Below are 22877 nucleotides of genomic sequence, written 5' to 3'. Positions count from 1 at the left end.
GTAATCTCAGCGTCTCCATTTCAGACAGGCAACACAAGCATGGCCCGTCAGACCGTGGGTGAAGCCCCCTGCCCCCATCTCGCTTTCTCCCCCGGTGTCTTGACAGCGACTTATTATAGCAGGCTAATTGTGCAGGAAAGCAGATTATGGAAGTGTTAGGATGTAACTCCTTGACCGTGTGCTAATGTGATGTCAAGCTTTTTTCTTTTTTGGAGGGGGAAGCACTGCCAGCTACATGCCAGGGCACTCTTTGGCAACGCCTGTAATCTGTCTTTGGTATTAACTCAGCAAACCGGCCAGTTGGAGTGCGGATCCCTCACTAATTATTGCTACAAGAAAGACTTATATTGGCAGTGTTGATCTTTCATTAAGCGTGGTATATGGAAAGACATTGGCAGGCTTCTACCCCCCCCCCCCCCCACCCTCCTTCCTTAAAGGATACACGGTTGCCCTCGGGGTGCGAAGAATTGCAAAAGCATCTTACAGAAGAGGAAGGGGGCAGAAAATTTGGGTCAAGCGTGTTTGCCAAAAACAAGAATTTCAGGTCCTGCTTTAAAGGAGATACTCTGCTCTCTGGCTTTATTCTGCATGCAAACATCAGCTCTTACATATATGATGCATTGTGATTTTGATTTTTAATTCTGTGCATCGCTTTAGGATACAAAAATCTCCCTAATGTCTCTTTTTTTTTTTCTCCTAAGCATCCAAGACAAAGTTGAGACTTAAAAGACACAGCATTGAATTGCAATATATTGCATACTGTATATACAATTAAGTTTAAACGCAATACAATAGATGAGCAATATATAATAACTATGCAATTGATATTTACATGTAGGCAATTAGCTGACACAAAGTGACTTACAAAAGAGGAATAAAAGTAGTCTGTCAAAAGGCCAAAGATGTAAGGATGTAAAGATTTCTCCTGGTTGTTAAAAAAATAAATCAGCAATCTCATGCATGTCCAGAGTTTAATCTGAAATCTCAATAATGTGTTAAACTGTGTTCATTTTTTAAAATTGTATTTATCCTAAATCATATTAGAAGCAGCTGATTAATAAACTAATAACTTAAATTGATTATATACATTTATACATGGGGATTTTCTGGAAATGTTTATGTGCAATAAAATATATTGAGAAGGTGACAACTGTTAACTTCTTTTTTTACTTTTATTTCTCCTAAGGATTTTTAGAAGCATCTGAGACAAAGTTGAGACAAAGTTCAAAGACACAGTATGAATCTCCAAAGGTATGAAAAAGCAATCATGTCGCCTGTCATTGCACACATCAGATCGTTTAATCAAATGTAGATATTTCAGCACAGCTTCTTTTTTAAAACTGAATACAAATTCAAATACTTTTACGATGTATAAATAGCATGATTTTGACAAAGAACTTTCTGTATTTGTATCCAGACACTTCAGCATATCCGAGGTCATGTTAACAAAGCTTTTTCGCAGACAGCTGCTCCTCTTGCGTTTGCTTTAGCTCTACCTGAGCCCACCGAACTGTCACCTCTAATTGTAAATCAAATTACAGAGATGCAAAAATTCAATCCCTAAACATGAGCGTTTGAACATTTATTTTTCCTGCATCAAACTGAATTTGTTAAACTAATATCAGCAGAAGTGTTGAGAAGTGCAGAGTGACACCGGAACGCAATGAGTCTGACATTAACTACCTAATGACTCGCATTTACACGCTGTCCTGAATACATAAATGCACATCTTGTTATTGCACGATGCTGCAGATTATATTTTGGTGCACATTTCACCCTAATGATCCAGTTTAAGTCAGAATGCGTGTCTTTTTGAATGCATTGCTGCTGTATCGACAATGAGCAAGTGCTAGAAAGGTCTGAGGGTTATTCAAGGTAACACACTCGTGGGTAAGAAAAAGGTTCATGAAGATGATTACAAACAACGGCATTCTCGTGTGTGACTGGAAAACTTTGGAAAAGTTTGCATTGTTGACACATTGATGTGAGTGATGTGACAAGAAGAGAAAGGGGGGGGGGGGGAGAAAATAAGTTTTGCAATTCATGAGCAGTTCATGAAATCCAGTATTTTTATTTGTAATTCAAATTAGTGATCATCAAATCTTCCAAAATAACATGCACATTTTTATTTAATGCATTGAATGATGTATTTGTAACCATTGTTTTCTGGCATGAAATAATGTGTGTATATTTATTTTGATTCCCACTATGGACTTCATTCTGTAAGAAGGAGCATTTGAAATAGATTGTGTTATTAGAGTCCCTGTTTGTTCCAGTTATGCACAAACAGCGGCTTGATAATGTGCTTTTGGTTGCTGTAGCAAATTGCATATTGAAAGAATAACATTTATTTGAGTGTTTAATATTGTTATGGTTTTTGTGACATAACATATTAAGCACTCAATTGTAGTGCATTGCAGTATAAAAAACCTTGTTGAATTTGAAAGTTGAATTTGTCAGTCATAAAATAAAATTAATATGATTCTGTGCTGAATTAGTAAGATTTGGGAGCATGCACTGGGCTAAATAGTAATATTACTAATTCAACTAAGAAAAAATTAAATGTTTGACCGAATGTACCACCTATGACATTAACAGCAAAAGCTAGTGGGAGTTCTATCCTCTTTAAATGTTTTAAACCTCATCTAAACTAAGTATATACTTCTGGTTGTGTTTTATTTTTTAATGCATTTAGCATTGTGACCTACATCCCAGTTTTGAGTCACAGGCCACAAACTGAGACTGGAATAGAATAGAATAGAATAGAATAGAATAGAATAGAATAGAATAGAATAGAATAGAATAGAATAGAATAGAATAGAATAGAATAGAAAGCAATGTGATAATAAAATAGAATGCAATGAAACAGAGTAGAATATAATGTAATTTAGTAGAAAAGAATAGTATAGAATGCAGTGGAATTTAATAGAAAACAACAGAATAGAATGCAGTAGAATAGAATGTAATGCAATAGTATAGAACAGAACAGAAAAAAATGCAATATAATAGTATATAATGGAATGGAATAAAACAGAATGGAATGCAATGCAATAGAATATAATGCAATGCATTAAAATAGAATATAATGGAACCCAATGGAATGGAACAGAATGGAATGCAATGCAATAGAATAGAATGCAATACATTAATATAGAATATAATGGAACCCAATGGAATGGAATGGAACAGAATGGAATGCAATGCAATAGAATAGAATGCAATACATTAAAATAGAATATAATGGAACCCAATGGAATGGAATAGAACGGAATGGAATGCAATGCAATAGAATAGAATGCAATGCATTCTAATAGAATATTATGGAACTCAATGCAATGGAATGGAATAGAACAGAATGGAATGTACTGCAATAGAATATAATGCAAAGCAATAGAATACAAAAGAATTGAAGGTAACAGAATAGAATAGGATACAATGCAATATAATAGTAAAGAAGGGAACACAATGCAAAGGAATGGAATAGAATAGGGTGGAATGTAATGCAATAGAATATAATAGAACTGTAGAATGCAACGCAAAAGAATAGTATAATATATAAAGGAATGCGATGGAGCTGAAGGAATGGAATAGATCAGAACAGAATGCACTGCAATGGAATATAATGCAATAGAATATAATAGAATAGAGTAGAGTAGAATGCAATGCAGTAGAATAGTACAGTAAATAATGGAACGCAATGGAACGGAATAGAACAGAGTGCACTGCAGTAGAATAGAATGCAGTGCAATAGAATAGTATAAAGCTTCTGCAATGCAATAGAATAGTACATAACAAAATGCAATGCAGTAGAATAGAACGGAGTTGAATGCACTGTAGTAGAATAGTATAGTATATAATGGAACTCAATGGAATGGAACAGAGTGCACTGCATTAGAATAGAATGCAATGCAACAGAATAGTACATGACAAAATGCAATGCAGTAGAAAATAACAGAGTTGTATGCACTGCAATAGAATAGTGCAGAATGCAATGCAATAGAATAATACTGAAGAGAATGCAATACACAATAAAATGGAATGGAACGCAATGCCGTGTGATGGAATAGAATAGAATTCAATATGATACAATGGAATGCGACGCATGGAATGGAATGTAAAAGAATTGAGTAGAAATGAATGCAATAGAATAGAACAGAAGCATGCAACACAGAGCCTTTCATATGTGAATATTTTGACTGTGTTCAGCCTCGAGTGCCATATTGCTTAAATATACAGTACAATATACTATAATCTGGCAGTGGTTTGTCAAGTGAGCTTTAAGAACGACTGTGAGGGCAAATCCAAATCTATATTGCAATATGTAAAGCGATAATATGTGGATTCAGAGCAGGCCATGCTTAAATAATCCTGTTGAAATATGAATAAATGAAGCTGTACAAATTGAAGTCAGTGAGGTTTTTTGACACCAACAATAATAATAATCATTATTATTATTAGGATCGCTTGCAGAAATCCAGTGGGAGGTGAAGAGGAGTTTTTGAGCAATTGAGAGAGATTCACTCGTTCTCATTAAGGATGTAATCTGCAGCCCCCCGCCAGATCAGCTCAGTAATAAGCAGAGAAAATAATCTGCTTTATTGATAGGCATATGTAGGTTCGAGTGTACCGACTGCCAGGTACTTATCTTTTTTTGCGCATGTGGTGTCTCATAGGAGGATATAATATTTTGTGACTAACTCCTGAGGCTAAAAGTTCTTCAAATTCATTATTTTCTATTTCTCACTGATACATTTTAGCCTCCAAACCAGGGAATTTAATATGATGTCAGACAATCTGTGCCAGCAGTCAACTAGAGAACGAACAAAAGCATCCTGTCAGCTTGACAGAATATATCTCAAAGACTATGCATATTTAAAAGGGTGTTTTTATTTCTCATGCATTTTAGAAAACCTCAAGGAAGACATTTTTAATATGCAAACATGTGAAAAGATGCTAATATCTCAGCACTTTATTGTGTGAATCATTCAAATCGAAATATAGGACAGTGTCAGTGCACTGCAAATACTTTGCAGTTTAATTGCAAGGTTACTCAGAAGTCGAAGATTATTTCATCACTTGTGGAAATGCAAAACACTGTTGGTAATAGTTTGATATGCTGTATTTAAAATAATGGATTTTGGAATATTCCTAATAATGTACAGTGATTGCTGTGAATGCATCTTGTTTCTTATAATGAAACCTTATTTATGAACTTTTTAGTCGTCGATTAAATGCAATCTGGGTTACGTAATCAGGTGTTTATAATTAGATTATATTTCATTTTAAAATAATCGTAATCAGACTACAGTTACTATTGTGTTGGATTACATGATTACATATTATTCACATGGTCACATGACATGCTGGTAAACAGGTATTATATATTAAATGTTTTATTTTAATTGAAGTTTAATAGAACATTTTCATGATTTAATTCATTATTAGCTTTGCATTAATCTCACAAACCCCCTGCAATTTTTGACGAACCCCAATTTGGCGTAATGTAATGTTTAATACTTTCCCTTTGTATTTTTATATCAATATGGTACAAGATTATTCTATTTTATTCAATTCAATAAACAATTAAAGTCAAAAGTAACCCAAAAGTAGTCTGATTATATTGCACAAAGATGACGTTACCAACTACATGTAATTTGGACTACAATTTGTAAGCAATCTACCAAGTGCTGTTCATAAATATCGATATTGAATGTTTTCTAGTTGTAAAAAGTCAATCTCTACACCAGATCATCCTTGAGCAGCTGTCCCAGATTGAAAAAACACGGCCGGTTTGTTTGGAGTCGATCTGTCGCCCATCTCACGCTGCGAGTGAGTGTGTCTTTCCAATTTTCATCTTGTGATTTTCTGCTTTCCTGCAGGGCCTCGCTGCTGTACATGGCTTATTGTGTACAATACCTTGACACAAACTTCCTCTTTTAAGTACAGAGTTCAGACTTCAGAAGACGTGCAGTGTTTATGTGAGTGTATATCTCATTTCTGTTAGTGACCTTGGGCACAGCGACACGGGCGAGTTCTGAAGCTTCGATTTGACACGTCAAGATGTTGCGGTAAAGGTGGAATGCGAGATAATTTTGGGGTTTTTGCCCTCCTTGGAGCAAACTGAAGTAAGGCAATGTGGCAGAGTCCTTCTCGAGAGATTACAGGTAATACAGTCCATTGCCCCCATAAACATGCTTGACACAAGGCCCTCATGATGGAGCGATTGCTCCAGGAGACTCTTTTTCACACTTTAATTTGCCTTAAATGAGCTGGAGACGTCAGCGAGGGCTTTGAGATGCTGCTGCGCCGAGAGAGAGGCCGCTGTAAACTACGTCTGCGGTCGCCTCTCTCCCCAAAAATGACATGCAATTACATCATGAGTCCAGTGCCAATCTGCATGCGACTTCTGCAACCTCGTTTACAGTGGAAACGCTTATGCATCTTGTATCAAAAATAAAAACAAACCTCCATCAGTCTGAGCTACATAGTTATTGTGCATGAAAACACTGTAAAGCATTTATTCCATGCATGCACAATTTAACATTTTAAAACTTAATCTATATTATAAAAGGACATTTTTGTTGTTCTTTGTACAGTTCAAACACTATTCTATCACCAGCATGAACTAATGTTATTTTATCCCTTTTAAGTTAACGTTACACTGTATTTCCATTTAATCAAGTTCACAGAGTCAGATTCATTAAATCTAACTTTTGTTATTTGAGCTTTATTTTTTTTTAACATGGAGGCACCATTAAATGTATAAAAAGTTATTCAATTATTTGTACAATGTTTTACCACTCAAGACTCAAATCTTACATTATCATTTTTATTGCAGTTTATTCTGTCTAATCTGTCAAAATCACAAAGTTACAAACAAAGTTTGTTATTTAGTATTTTTTTATATGATAATTTTTAACATCAGCGTGAAGGATTAGACTCAAATCTTACATTATTAGTTCCCTTTTATGTTTATATTGCACTGTATTCAGTCTAATACATCAAGTCACTGTCACAGTTTCTTAAAAAGGTACATTTTGTTATTTGAGTTTTATTTTTGAACACCGATGCATCTATGATCTTCATAAATGACAAACACCTGAGATCAGATTTCAGATTCTAGTTTCAAGATTTTTTTATATTCCTATTTATTTACAGTGATTGTTTTAAATACATGTTGTTCCTTATAATGCATATGATCATTGTTATACATATTATTAGATTTCAGTCCAAAGAGATGCGAATTTCAGAAATTTGATCAGACCTGTTTAAGTTGTTGCATTATATTTTATATCCAACGTGAATGTAATATAGATTTCAGATTTCATACTGCAGTAAGTGAGGAAGCATTTGTTCTTGCACGACACCCTTGTGCCAATGTTTGGCAGCAAAAATTGATGAATTACTAGTAAAAAGTGGCCAAAAAAGAAAAAGAGTTGTTAACACTATTTGCCTGATTTATTTGTAATGTTATTTGGCCATGCATCATTCTGAAGGACTGTCCTGTAAAAACATATTAGAAGTGCAAATGCATTTTATTTACAGTACCCATATGACCTTTGGGAATTGTCATGTTGAAATAGAAAAAAATAAAAATAAATAAATAAATCCCCTTATGGCAAGTACCAGCAAATCTATAAAAAATAATTTCTCCCAGATGCCTGTTTTTCAGTGTCATTGCTCATATATTTCAAATACAGATGAACACTTTTACTCACGTGAGAGAGGGAAAAAATCTTTTGTGTGTTGAAGCAACACAGAGGATATTTGGGTCATAGGCGGAAACTTCTATTATCATGGCTGGAGTGTTTAGTGAGGCTGAAAAGGATCAAATCTCTAAAAATCAATGAGCGCTTTAAAAGACACAGTGAATCTGATTGTGCTGACCAATCGTCCATAGGTTCAATTCCTCAAAGCATTGTTAAGTTGGATAAAAGTGGCTTTTTCCTCGTCTGTCATCTGATACTATCACTGTAGAGTGAAATACACCCATGCTGGAGAAAAATCCCCTTTTGACCTCCGCCTGTAATAGTGTGTTGGTTTCCGAATTTCATTTAATGGATATTGTGTTTTGGAAATGTGGCATTTGGAGCCTTTTTACATAAACGGAGAGATCCAGTGGTCAACTTTGACAAGTTGTGTGCTGTTTTACCAACCCGACACAATTTAAACATTGGTTTTTCATGCACTGGACAGTTTTGAGATTTTGGGCTGTTTGGCTTTGCACAACATGTCATTTCAGACTAGTGGAAAGACAAAAATCCAAAACACACATTCAAGTGTTTATTTTATTCTCTTCGTGTCTGTAGATTTCAATACGTACCTTTAAAGGCCAGGAGTGTTTTTTTTCTTTTTTCTTTTTTGACTTACATACACCACACTTAAGAGTTTTATTTCTATCTGTATCATGAAGGGATTTATAGAGGCGTTTGTGCATATATCATTCACCTGGATTAATTACTGCACTTCATTTATTTGTCTTTTTCTATTATAATGCATATTTTAAAGGCTGTTTCTCAAAATGCAGCAGCACTTACACACAGCAAAATGTACAGGTTATAACTATATTCTGAAGGATACATCATATATCATTCACCTGGTTTTATATGACACAATTCCCAAAAGATTTGAAGCAAATGCATTTTTCCTGTCTGATTAATGGAGTTATAAAAGAAATCCAAAATCCTCTAAAAACCTTGAATATATCAATAAAATTAAACAAGAATTTTAAACCTGACATTATGCAGTGTTCAGATTTATCTTCTGGAAATATATGCAATTCAGTGCATATTTAATTAGATACTGCATCGTTTGTTTATTTAAAGATAACATTTCAGGAATCTTGTAACGTAATCCAGTTAACTGGGGACGTCTGGTGATATCCTTTAGTTACATTTTTTATCCTATATTCTCCTGTGGTGTCTTGCTTTAAAGGAAAGCAAACACAGTTTGGCACATTATATGCCACCTGATGACAGTTGAGAGATAATCTCAAAAATCTCAGTGATTTGTGGCTCGCCGTGAACTTTCTGCCAAAAAAGAGGCACCTTTTGTTTCGGGCGAATGAACAAATTTGTCATTCTTCCATCCGTCAAAAGATTTTCTCATGCGGTTGTTTGAATAGTTGCATCTCTACCTTTCCCACTGGATCTCCTTTCCAGAAAAGAAAAAGCATATCTATTCAAAAGCCATTTAGTTCATTCCTTTCTTGGCCTGTAAACGCATTCAGCAATTGTTCTGCTTTGTAGATGCCTTTCTAATGCTAATCTGCCGTGTTAAATATCTTTTTGTTCCCCTTTCACCGTTTTGTCATTCAGTTTATCCAGTTTTGGTCACCCATTTTATTTATTTATGCGCCTGGCTCCATTCATGCGCTCATGTATTTTTTATTATGTTGTTTCACTGTCATCCAGTGTCAACTCACTCTATTCAATGTAGGCTACTTGAAGGACTCGGAGGGACAAAGCGTGTACACATTGCAGCGCTATTCACCCCGGCCAGCTGGATTGCCTGAAAAAAAAGTAGGGAAGAAAAAAAAAACCTTGTGAAAAGAAATCCTCAACAATGGACACAGAAGAAGTGCACAATGCTAACAGTTTTCCAAATACCACTGATTGCTTTAACCACAATGAGGGAAAGCAGGCGCTTTTTGCTGAGCTCCACTTCAACAAACAACAGGCTCACAAAGGCCTCCCAACTCAGGTTTTGTTCGGAGACAAAACCTCCTCGACTGTCTAAATGCTCCTACTGAAGGGACACAAAGTTCTTTCAGTTAGTGCCTCCTTTTTTAAAGCAGAGGGAGAAAAGAGAGCTGAGAAGAAAAGGAAAATGGTCACTGGGCTTGTAATGTGCACTCTTTTGAGGAGCGGACGACCTTTTCAGGCATTTTGGGGTGCAAACTATAGACTGAAAGTAACGCTGAGCTTTAGTAATATACAGAATGATTCAGAGGCGACCCTGTTAAAAATGGCTTTTTCAAGTCATTTACAAAATGCATATGTTTTGACATCTGAATGATTTTGAGATATTTAGGTTGAGAGTCATTTTAAAGGTCAGGGCAGGTAGAAATAAATCAGGACACTTTCATCTGATTTCACTGTCAAATTAAACATACAGTGTTAATATACTATTAAAAGTAAATCAACTATTAAATGGATGTTTTTTAAAATATGAAATACTACTTAGGTTGCATTGATATGCAAAGATTTTAGTAGATAATGAGAAGCATGCAAGTTGCATTCAATAACAAAAAGTCATCAGGAAGCTGCTTTGAAATCAAAAAAGGTGTCTGTCCATGTATGTTAAAAAAATAATAATAATAAAATGTACTTTGCAATAACTATACTGCACTAAAATGCAAATCTATCACATTCTTAATTAGTTTGGGAGTGTGAGTTGCAAGCAAAAAATAACATGCAAAAGGTCATAAGGAAGCTGCGTTGAAGAAGAAGAAAAAACGTGCCTGTCCTGTAATTGACGTGCATATGGCTCCCTGATTTGTTGATTCGTCTGGTTCATAACAAGAGAAACAAGGTCACTTTTCCAAAGCGAAGCAGGAAGTTCCGTGGAGACAGTAGAGAATACAGGCCAGAGAAAAGATTCAATTAACCGTAGCGGAGCTAATTATCCCTGGACAGTCCAAATTAGTTTAGCATAATTGGTCCGAGCCATATGAATTAACTTATTAATGTAATCTAAGAGGGTAGTTTACATTGAGAACGACCCCGCACGGAGCACATTGGGAAGATAGGCGTAAATTATAGCTACGTCTTTTTGGAATAATTATTTCAAGTTTGAAGGATGCATTTGTGTGTTAGACATATAATTAATGGCAAAAAATATTAAATGGACAATGTTTCCATTTTTTTTTTTTTTATAAAACAGCTCTGTTTGATTAAGAAAAGTCTGTGCGAAAGGCCTAAAGGGTTTCGTTTTTCTGCTTAAAACTAAACTCCTCTATCTTCCTTCCTATGCATGATTTGAGTTGTGATAATTCAGGATTTTGGCTCTTGATTACAAAGACCTGCTTGAGATTTCTGAGTAATTCTATTCAAAGCCCGAACAAAAGCGTCCTTTAGAGGATACTTTACACTCCAACTGTTCCCGACCAAGTAAAGGCATTCAAGAAACAAATCTTGTTCTCCATTCATCAAGAACTACAGAGCAATTTCATTTTTTTCCGCATACGCTTTATTATATCCCCCTTGTTCAATAAATGAACGATAGGCATTTTAAGTACATATAAGTGGAATTATGCAAAACATAGAACATACAATTTCACTTCGAGTTAGTAAAAAACGGACTGACTTTCTGACACTCGTCTGATGTAGAATATGTCGACGGGCGAGCACCCTTAACAATTTTCAGGAACTTGGGCATATATTTTTTTAGCTTCAATAAATTACACTTTTTAAGTGCTCGTGGTCTCCCTTTGTGCAAATATCGGGTCCCATAATCAACAAATAGGGTAGTTTTACTGACTGAACAATAAATATTACATCCATGGAATAGTATTCGAAACTCAAAATATACACCTGATTTCTAGTCCATCAGCTCTAACCAGATATGATTTAATAAAACTGTACACATTTACAGCAATATGACTGATTTGAAGAAAACAAAAATGCGTGGGAATTAGTCTAATCAAGGCTGATTTTCATAACCATTTTTTCCCCAATTGAATTAAAATGCAACCAGCATTGGCCGATTTCTCTGCAAACAGCGACACATGGTAAACTCGTTGCAGAGTCAACAGGTTAGTCTGACGGGGTAGAATTCTTCACATTGATAAGGGCATTCTGGATTCATTCAGCACATTGTCGTTTTTCATTAATATCCACACCGAACAGAACGTCAGAGAGTTTTACCTTACATCAAGGCATTAATCATGATGCAAACACATGTGATATCTGATATGAAGATCGTGGCATCACATGTTCATGCTCCGCGTGTATTGCGTTTTTTTTCTTTCTTTTTTTTTTCTTCACATTTAGAAACTTTCTCAGAGTCTCATAACGCCGCCGCGTACGCGGGATACGGTTCAAGCTGTGGTTTGCCCATTCCAGGTAATAAAATGTAGGCAAGGGGTGGCTGGAGCCCTGCAGACGGCCACGCCGCGCAGTTACACGGGATCATGTAGCCCGGGTTACCCGGTGATGGATGGGAGTGCGTGTGAGTGTGTGCGCCCGCTCCAGAGAAAGCCGTCGCCGCTGTTGGGTAACCCAAAGGTGAAGCGTATGAGAAAGACGGTGGAGAAAGCTCTGTCATTTTTGAACCGAGGTCAAAAAACGAATAGGGGTTTGTAGACATGGAAGGGCCGAAGAACACCCTTGCTGCTGCTGCCGCCGCCGCTGCTGCTGCCTTGTCCGGGTTGCACATAAACGACTCGGTAAACGCTCCACTCGGTAAGCCGCCCACTTTCAGCGCCTCGTGCTCACCCAAGTTATACGCCATGGGGAACGCGAATTTGTCTTTCTTCATTAAAGTCTTAGGCTTTCGCCTGGGTCTGTATTTGTAGTCAGGGTGTTCCTTCATGTGCATCGCCCGCAGTCGCTTCGCCTCGTCGATGAACGGCCTCTTCTCGGACTCCGTCAGAAGTTTCCACTCCGCTCCGAGCCGCTTGCTGATCTCGGAATTGTGCATTTTCGGGTTTTCTTGGGCCATCTTCCGCCGCTGCGCTCGGGACCACACCATGAACGCGTTCATGGGACGCTTAACGTGATCCATGGGCTTGGACATGATTCACCTGCTCAGGTAAACCTCCACCGGCTGACTGTCACTTCGGCCGAGATTCAAAAGGACGCTGTGTACAAGTCTCCGAGCGTGCTTCGAGCTCACTGCGACATACCGCCGCGAAAACAAGTCCACGCGTAATTCTTCTTAAACTTCACGAAAGCAATGTTCTCAGATGCATCGTGAGTAGGTATATCCTTAAAAAGTCGCAGATGAAGCTGAAGGCATAAACAAGAAGCCGTCTTCCTCCTCAGCTCTGCTCGCGTGTTGTTTTCCTCTTCACCATGGTGAAGTAACACCGCTGATAACTTCAATCGAGTGACTGTCAACCGCGAGTGTAACATGTGAAGTAAGGAGCGCGCTGGCAGGTGCTGAAAGGGCCCTCTGCGCATGCGCACTGCAGCTGTCAGACCTCGAGCGCTCCAGAATCCCACCCAGCGCGAGGAACGAGGGTGAAATGACAAACTCACTTTGCTCAGAGTGAAAAGCAGTCGGACGTCGTGTGTGTGTTCAGGACACAGCATATGAGTGTACTTTAATAATAACCTACTCAACATAACCGTGCGCTGTTTTACGCTACATTTCGACGGGAATATTGCAGGTGCGGTCTGTCGAGGTTCGTCTCTCAAGAATCGAATTGTAAATTCTATAACATTTTTAAACAAAACATCACGCAAATATTTTATAGATAAATCATATCAGAAGTTGTTATATTTTGTCAACGTTCCATTCAATTATGAACAAAGTGTTCCACTGTTGCTATGGTTACCTTCTCAGGTGAACGCGTTTTTCGTCTATTTGAAGCCACGTGAAACTAGGTTTTTTTTTATCATCATTTGGATTTTAACTTGTGTTTAGTTCCTGAAACGTTCGAGAACTTTCTTACTGTCAATATTGAGACACCTCTAGCAGGTATATCCTATAATAAATCACTAGTTTGCCTATAGCCTACTTGATCAGCTGCGTTCCGTTCGCACAGAATGAAATTGAATGACTGAACGCCTTTCACTGTCATTATACCATGCACACTGAAATTAAATTTGCTTTCCTTTAACATACATCACATAATACAGCAACACATTAAAAACTTGAATTGCACTAAGACTTACATTCAACAGAAGAAAATAAAAAGTTTTATTGCACAATAATTTTGTATTGCACCAAATAGGCATATTAATACTGTTTCATATATAATAAATGATAAGAAAAAGTTATTTAACGTACAGTAGGCTATATCACAAAATTAAATCACAAAAATAAAACCGTCTTTACCAGAGGGAACGCACGTCTTCTTTAATTCGTCGGAATATTTTCACTAAAACACACACGTATTAATAAGCTAGATAAAGCACGAGGTGTTTATCGCACTAAGAGAACTTTTTCTTCTTGACAGCTTCGCTTCTTTCTCTCCGACTTCAAAGGATTTTCCGAAGGCACGCATCGTGACCCGAGAATGAGGTTGAGGAATATTGCACAGTGCAATTACAGATATCTGACAGAGTCCTTGTGTAAATTGTATGTTTAAGTGGATTCTGCCCGCACCTTCTCTGTTGTTCCCTATTAATAAAATCATACTTAAAATGACAAGTGGGACAAATCATTTATTTGCGGAAACTGCCTTTAAAACTGCAATTAAACTGAAATTAAACCTCTCGTCAGACCTTTTCCCTAGCACGTACTATAAATGCTTGAATTTAAAACAGAAAATTGGCATGCATGCATGCTAGTTTTATTATAATTATTTATGTGTTTATTAAAATTATTATTATTGTTATGATCCAAATCGAAAGTCAAAGCATCTAATGCATTTAAAGAGATCGACACATAATCCGGTTTTATCAGAGGGGATTCCAACATGATTAATAATCATACATTTTAAAAAGGGGCAGAGCCTTGTAAAGGAGCAAAGACGACGCAGATAAGAAAGACAAAAATCATTCTCGTTTATCGTGAAGAAAGTCATCTGTGAATCGAAAGACAAGCAGCGCTAAATGCTGAGCAGCTATGAGTGTTTGAAACCTATTGTTCGCCTGGTTTCCTCTCCATTATTCGGCCAAACGTGGCTTCTGAAATTTAATTACTCCTCTCGAATGAGATTAATGTTGTGCTAGTGTAGTCCTGCCCTCGGCCTTCATATGCATGTCTTTTGCTCAGGCTGAAGTCCGGCGGGGTACAGTGAAGATAAGATGATGATGATGATGATGAGTGTCAGAGCAGATGATTGACAGCCGCTCTGACGTGTCCATCTCTGTCCTGCTCTCTTCTTTAGGCATGCACTTTATGATTCAGATGCTTCAGGCGGCATCAAAAATACGTTCTTTTAAACCCTTAAAACAGTCGACGATTAAGAGAGAGAGAGAAAATATCAATGCATAAACACCACAGCCTCTGCTTTGATACCAACATCTTGCAATATATATTTTGATTAAAAAAAACACACATTTCATATTTCATAAGCAAGTATTAAAACATGGTTTTAAAATGAATGCCGATAAATAAATATATATACATATATATACATATAGCCTATATATTATTATTATTATAACAATTATAAATATTTTTTATATGAGGTAATGTTTAGGTACTCTGTTGACTGATATATAAGAGAATTGATTTGCATATATAAGTATTTATTCTAAATATTTGTAGATATATATTTTAATGAACTTTAATTGTATTAATGTGTGTGTGTGTGTGTGTGTGTGTGTGTGTGTGTGTGTGTGTGTGCCTGTGTATGTATGTGTGTAATTGACATTTGAACCTTGGCCTGTAGATCATTTGACACATTCTTCCTTTACTATAATGTAATGTAAATAAATAAACATAAATAAAAGAGGAATGTGTAAAGTCAGTTTGAGAAACTTGACGAACAGCTGAACCCTTTTTTCTGTCGAGTTTTTGACCGTGAGTTTTGTGTGAACTCCATGTGAACTCAAATCAGACTTCATCATGTCTCAAACTGCAGAGGAAGTGATTTTCGGGGAAGGAAACTGCGTTACTGTTTTCCTGAGGTGACGGGCATTTCTCTGTAGAAGTTTTGCACTTTTGCCTATCATGTCATCTTTCTGTAACACAGGATTGCAATAGAGCTCTTCAAACTAAGACTGGGGCGTGGAGATGCTTTCTCACTGATGAAAGAGTCATTACAGGGAGGCTGGAGAATAGAAGTTCTCTTATATAAGACTCTTATCAGATGCTCTATCATATACTCCCTTCCTCTTAGACAGAGTTTGAGATGTTTAACTACATGGGTTTAAATGAGCCAACAGATCCACTGCACGGTAAAAAACAAACACGTTTTTAATTATTGTTGTTGTTTTGAAGGGCTTCTTGTCCATAAAATAGGGCCACATTTTCTGTGTTATATGAAAGAATATATATATGTATTGATTTTTGACTGGTGTTTTACCCTTATTTTGAATTATGCATTGCATTGTCTTTGGTTTTAGGGTTAAAGGAAATGTCCTTAAACTAAACATACAACATTCTGGCAGAAAAATATCAGCACTTTTCCCGTTTTTCTAAAGATTTCTCTCTCCGATGAGTTTTAAAGAGTAAAGATTATGCATACAATTATACTTTAAACCATAACATATCAGCAGCAGTCTTTAAATTATAACTACTGTGTTTCATTTCTACTTTAAAGTTGATTTTTACATATATGCATTTATGAATTAGAGAACAATAGTGAAAGAAGCTGATTTTTTTTGTTTTGTTTTTTTGACTGAATCATTATAGTCACATGTTTAAAAAAAAAATTATGCAGAAGTTGTCACTATTTCAAGCCCACACCTTTATAGTCATAATCACATGTTTATGATTTGTATTAAACAAATATTACAAAGAGCCCACGGGCATTTGGATTGAAACTCCTGGAGTTTCTGCTGCTGCTGCTTTAGATAAACTCGCGTTTGTGTTGTAAGCTTTTATTAGGTTTGGATCCAAATATCCATCACCACAGAATTGAAAATAAATAATTACAAATAAAAACAAAAATCGTTAATCTGGGGAAATGTGACATGATCACTAGGTGTCCTCCTGAAAAAATTCTGGGTCACTGCCATGGTCTAGTCCTCTCAGACTAATCAGTGTCTAAACCATCAGACGCTGTGAAAACAGGCATCTTTCAAAGAACATTAGAGTTAAAGACATGATGTACAGTGAGAAAACAGGAGGAGTGATAAGTTCTGCGATCCGTCTGACAGTATCTGGCTGGTATCTGGACATTTACCTTGCGACCTTCTGAGCCGTTCGTCAAATCGAATTTCCCCGGCGTCTCCCACGAGCTGCATGTTTAACTGAAGAAGAAACTGGAGGGGCCGGGGGGAAGTATTCATCATTTCCACTTTCATACCCCTGCGGTTTAGAAATCAGAGTCTTTTCCCCCCACAGGCATTGTGATGACTTTGTGATGATACACTATTTTGAAGCATTTAGCCGGTGTGCATTATCGCCGGTTGCTTTTTCTCCATTCTTCCATCTTATCGTGGCTGCATCACAGCCCGGTCCAAACAGAGAGTTGTAATTACCCAGACTGCCACCTGATAGCTGCTCTTCTATCAGCAGCATCACTGCGCCTCTCCGTTTTATACGAGGCAGATACAGAGAGAGAGAGAGGGACGTAATGATAGCATTTTGAGCTTGAATCAGCTTAAACTTCACAATGTTTCTCACCCATCCTATTATCTCATCACAATGCCTGGCGTTCTCCACACACTTCTCCTTTCTCTGCAGAAGCAGATGTGATGTCTGACACAAAACAGAAAGCCATTCAGTCTCCTTTGAGCAATCTTTGCATTCAGCGTGTTTTATATGGTGTCACTCTTCTGTTCTGACTGTAGATAGTGGAGAGTTCTTTGGTGATATTTGCCTCTTTTCCCAAAACCTAGTGATCTGCCTCATTGTGTGGCGTCTATATAGGCTCACTGTGGAGAACAGACTCACAGCTGATTCCAATCCAAGCCAATTTGGCCTGCAACATTAGCATTAAAAGACACAGAGCATGAATACTGAATAAAATAGTCAAATTTTAATCAGAATGAACTGTTTTACAGCATCATGCATAAGTTAACAAACCCATATACAGTAAAAAATATATTTTGTCTGGCCAAAATACTTAAATTTAGGCTAAATATATGTTGTAAACAGCTCAATAAAGTAATATATATATATATATATATATATATATATATATATATATATATATATATATTATATATATATATTCACATGTGTTATAGACAACAAATACAATTTCTCTCTCTTTAAATGTAACATATTTGAATGTATTTACTTGGATAGAAATATATGGATTGCAAAATCTAGTTTTAATGCTTTTAAATCTATAGATTTATATTATTCAAAATATATTTTAAAATATATGCAAACATCTGGAACTGTTTTAACGGTAGTCATGTTTGATTTTTTTTAATTAATTCTTTTTTTTTAACAAGATTATTTTTAGGCTATTATATTCTGAGGTAATATACAGTATGCCACGCAACTGGTTTAAAAAAATAATAAAAAATTATGCTTCAACTATAGATGGCGATAATCCCGAAGTGCACCTTTAAAGGGAAGAGAGAAACAAAAGCAACAAAAAAAAAAATAAATAAAAGTTCTTACAGCAGAAATATCAAGTGACATCAATCAAATTAAGGTACTGAATGAAAATTAAATCACTATTGTAAAGCGATCAACCTTTTTCGCAATTTCGTACCAGCTCACCAAATTTACGTGGGAAAAAATAAAAGCGGTTTCCTTTATAAGAAGTCAGTGTACCATCATTATATGATCTTAAAATTGATATTTCAAGGTAAAAACGTACATATAGTTGCATTAAAGTCAAAAGGACTAACACTAAGGGTATTTAGCTAGTTTCTAATTTTGCTTGCTGAATTGTGTTTACGCTTGTGTTTAGATATAGATGTAAGGAACATGTATTGTACGTTGGTTACACTTTTAATCAGCTGTTCCTGTATAAGTAAAGGGTTAGTTCACCCGAAAATTAAAATTAGCCCATAAATTACTCATCCTCAAGTCATCCTAAGTGCACATGACTTTCTTCTTTCAGACGAAACCAGTCAGAGTTATATTTACAATTGTCTTCGGTCTTTCAAGCTGTTTAATGGCAATCCGCAGGTGTTGCATGCATCAGTTCAAAAGAAGTTCAATAAAAAGCACCCAGCCATTAAAAAAAAAAAGTTTCTCACACGGCTCCGGGGGGTGAACAAATTTTTGGGTGAACTAAACCTTTAAGATAAATAATATTTTTATATATCTGTAACTTTTCATGGATATTTTGAGCAACAAAATGCATCCCTACCCTATACCTAATCGATTCTGAACCACACAACAAATTGAAGTACCGTCAAAATGACTGAATACTAATATATATTTAAATACATTATTTTGACAATACTTCTATTTATCTGCCTGTTATGTGTTTTATTTTGTGGAGAAGTGCAGGTTTAGGGTTAGAGGTTCTATTCAATTCAATTCAAGTTTATTTATGTAGCACTTTTCATGATACAAATCATTGCAAAGCATTTCTACGATATGTTGTAGATATATGTAGTTTAGTAGTACGGAGCCCCACACATGGCATGCAGGAAAAATATTGTAGGCTTAATCGTGTGCACAATTTACTAATTTGTTCCCTCAATGTACTAAAATGTGCACATGATTACTATTGCGTTCACTCAATTTATAAATTGTGCACACGATTTACTAATCTGTTCACTCGATTTATACAATGTGCACACGATTAAGCAAATCGAGGGAGCGCAATAGTAATCATGTGCACGTTTTAGCACATTGAGGGAACAAATTAGTAAATCGTGCACACAATTTATTTATTTTGTTAATGTTATGTCATGTGCAGGTCTCCGTATAATATACGTATTATATAATTCAATTCAAGTTTATTTGTACAGCACTTTTCATGATACAAATCGTTGCAAAGCATTTCTACAATATATTTAGTTTACTAGTAGGGGTTTTGTTAGATTCTCAAAAATATATACGCAATTCCTAATATTGACATCCTTGCAATTAAAATTGTTCTGTAAGATGAACATTTCTTTCAATGGCTTACGGTCACCTCAATAAACAGATTAGTTGAATTGAATACATTAATTTTAGTTGAATTGTGCACTCTAAAAATGACATGTGTTGAAACAAATGAGCATTATTTAGAATGTGGAAGTCAACAGTGTTATTGCTATTCACATTTCAACATAAATGTAGGTTTATAGAGTAGTTAATCTCTACAAATTGACTTTAAAAAATAAACCAGTACTGATGATTATTTACTGGAGTAAACAGGAACTGGAACAGGCATCATTTTTAACAGATGGAGCGTAGCTAAAGCAGTTTAATCAAGCCTAAATCTGATTTAGGAACTACATCAAAATTCCAGACTTTGGTTCCCATGGCATTGATGCTCATAAAGAAACGACACTATCAATCTTATCTGAAGAGATGAAGTGAGCAGCATAATGATCCTGTCATTGAGAGCAAAAGAAAAGTCACTGATTCTGCAGATGGTGTTCAGTTCCATGAAGCTCAGGGTAATGATGTTTTCAGCTTGAACTGAATTGAAACATGTTTAAAGGCAAGAGTTTTGTTGCTTTAAGTTTACACATTTAGTTTCCCCTTAAAAATGAAAACACGCTGAATATTTACTCACCCTCAGGCCATCCAAGATGTAGACGAATTTGTTTCTTCATCAGAACAGATTTGGAGAAATGTAGCATTTCATCAGTGTCTCAGCAATGGATGCTCTGCAGTGAATGGGTGCCGTCAGAATGAGAGTCCAAACAGCTGATAAAAACATCAGAATAATCCACAGCACTCCTGTCCATCAGTTAATATCTGGAGAAGAAAAAAGCTGAAACAAATCCAGTATTAAGATGTTTTAACTTCAAACCATCGCTTCGGGCTAAAATATAGTCAATAATCTATAATAATTCTTCCTCCAGAGAAAAAGTGGTCCGGTCTGAGATCAAGCACCGTTTACAAGTCAAAGCAGTTCAAAACAAGTATGTTGGTGGATTTTGATGTGAGAGACAACAGGAGATTCACTGGAGGAACCCTTACTATGGATATTTTACACAGTTAAAACGTCTTTGTATTTGTTTCTTACAAACATGCAGCTTTTTCTCAAGAAATTAACTGCTGAACTGTAGTGGTGTTGATTAGTGTGACGTTTTTATCAGCTGTTTAGACTCTCATTCTGACGGCACCCATTCACTGCAGAGCATCCATTGGTGAGACAGTGATGCGATGCTACATTTCTCTAAATCTGATGAAGAAACACAACGAAAACACAATCTTACATCACTTACATCTCATCCACAGATGGATTGTTGTTGCATATTGCACAAAAAACTGAAAAGCTCTTGTAAAGAGCATTGGATCTGCCAATGTTTGACAGGTTAGTGCCATTAATCTTTAAAAGATGTTTTGTTGAAAAAAAATAAATAAATAAAATAGGCCTCCCATGCAATCGCTACGTCGCTTTGAAACAACCTGTATACGCTTGTGTGTCTTTTTCCCACTCCCTCTATCCCTTCCTCTATGGCACGGACAAAAAGAGTGGAAAAAAGTTGAGCGGCTATTCAGTTGTAAACCCCCTGTTGCAGCTGGTCCACATCTTGCTGTGCGCTGCCAAGCCCCTTTCATCCGGCTCGGCCAAAATCTGGGCTAATGTGTCTCAGTGAAAGAGTCCCGCAGTGCTGCGAACTCTCATTCTTCTCCTGTTTTTTCTGCCATTCTGTGCTCTTCCACTTGGGATAATTGCAGTTTAATTGGGTGACAAGAAATGAAAACTGTGTCCACATTATGTGGGCTTATCTCCTTTCTGCTCGAGCCTGCCATTCAGAGAGGCCTGTATATCAATGCAGGCGAGTCTGTCGCCCGGTCAGGGCTGAGAATAGTTTGATGACCGGTCAGCTGAACGATACAAGGAGATCAGACAGGGGAGCATGCTTACTTTCCCAGAAACTTACATTCACCTTTGAGTGGTAGATATGCTTTCGAGAGCTTTTTTCGAAATGCAAGGAACATTCTAAATTCCAATGGAGTTTGCCAGAGAATTATAACATGTATTCAGTGAATGGGCCGACATGGAACCTGCATGTAGAATCTCTTTAGGTCTTATGCTCGTTGTGTTTGTTTGATGAATGTTTTGGTTAATTTGATTTTGCTTTCAGCTGCCTAAAAGGGTGTGTTCACACATGAGACTTATTTGAGGCAAAATATGAACCGAGTAAAAGAATCCGCTTCTCTTTGCATTCACACAGTTCTTTGGATTTAAAACTGGATTTGTGTTTTATTTAGGTCAATTTCAGTTAATTCAGATCTCAGTAGACTTTTTGTAGTCATGTACAATATTGTTTTAACAGCAAGGGTATTTTTATTTGTATTATTATGAATAATAATAGTGTTGAATAATTAATTGAATATAATACTTATATATTATTAATTATTGTTAATGTATTATATTTCTAACAATTATTATTGTTGTTATAATATGATTTAATGACATATCTATATAGTTGTTGCTGTTACTATTATTATTATTTAATTAATTGAAAATAATATTGAATGTTATTTATTATTATTATTATTATTTAATTATTAGTTTAATATATTTATATAATATTAGTATATTATTGTTAATGTACTATAATTATGGTTATATAATTGTATAAAATATATATATATTTTTTTGTTGTTTTTAATATTTTTAATTGAATATATTTAACGTAATCATCTTCATCATCTTCATTATTATCATCAATCATTGTATAATATATTATTGTTATTATTACTGTTGTTATATAATTGAATATATTTATGTAAATATATTCTTATTGTTTATTGCATTCATTAAAACAGTATTATAATTAATAATAATTTATTTAATTGAATATAATGTTTATGTGATAATACTTATAATGACAATACACTGAGTATTGTAATATTATTCAACAATCTTTGACATTTAGTCATTGTCAAATAGAATTCTGAGTTTTTTATGTATTATTATTATTGTTAGTATTATTCATTTAAATGCATTCTTTTAAATTAAGTTTTAAATAATTAATTATCTTAAAACTGAAAAAAATATACATTTC

General features: G+C 35.7%; 1 protein-coding gene across 1 annotated transcript; it reads right to left on the bottom strand.

Annotated features, from left to right (window-relative positions):
• Nucleotides 1-11781: 11781 nt before the first annotated feature.
• LOC132153224 (transcription factor Sox-21-B-like) lies at nt 11782-13080 on the bottom strand. Its single transcript, XM_059562580.1, has one exon. The coding sequence runs from the start codon at nt 12736-12738 to the stop codon at nt 12010-12012; it is 729 nt and encodes a 242-aa protein (XP_059418563.1). The 5' UTR covers nt 12739-13080; the 3' UTR covers nt 11782-12009.
• Nucleotides 13081-22877: the final 9797 nt, after the last annotated feature.

The sequence above is a fragment of the Carassius carassius genome, chromosome 11 (assembly GCF_963082965.1).
Source record: "Carassius carassius chromosome 11, fCarCar2.1, whole genome shotgun sequence".
Lineage (NCBI taxonomy): Eukaryota > Metazoa > Chordata > Actinopteri > Cypriniformes > Cyprinidae > Carassius > Carassius carassius.
The sequence above is the reverse complement of the archived record's forward strand: the minus strand, read 5'-3'. Positions and strand labels throughout refer to the sequence as shown.

Excerpts from the sequence above, each read along its gene's own strand:
- LOC132153224 (XM_059562580.1), bottom strand. The coding sequence starts at position 12,738 with ATGTCCAAGCCCATGGATCACGTTAAGCGTCCCATGAACGCGTTCATG.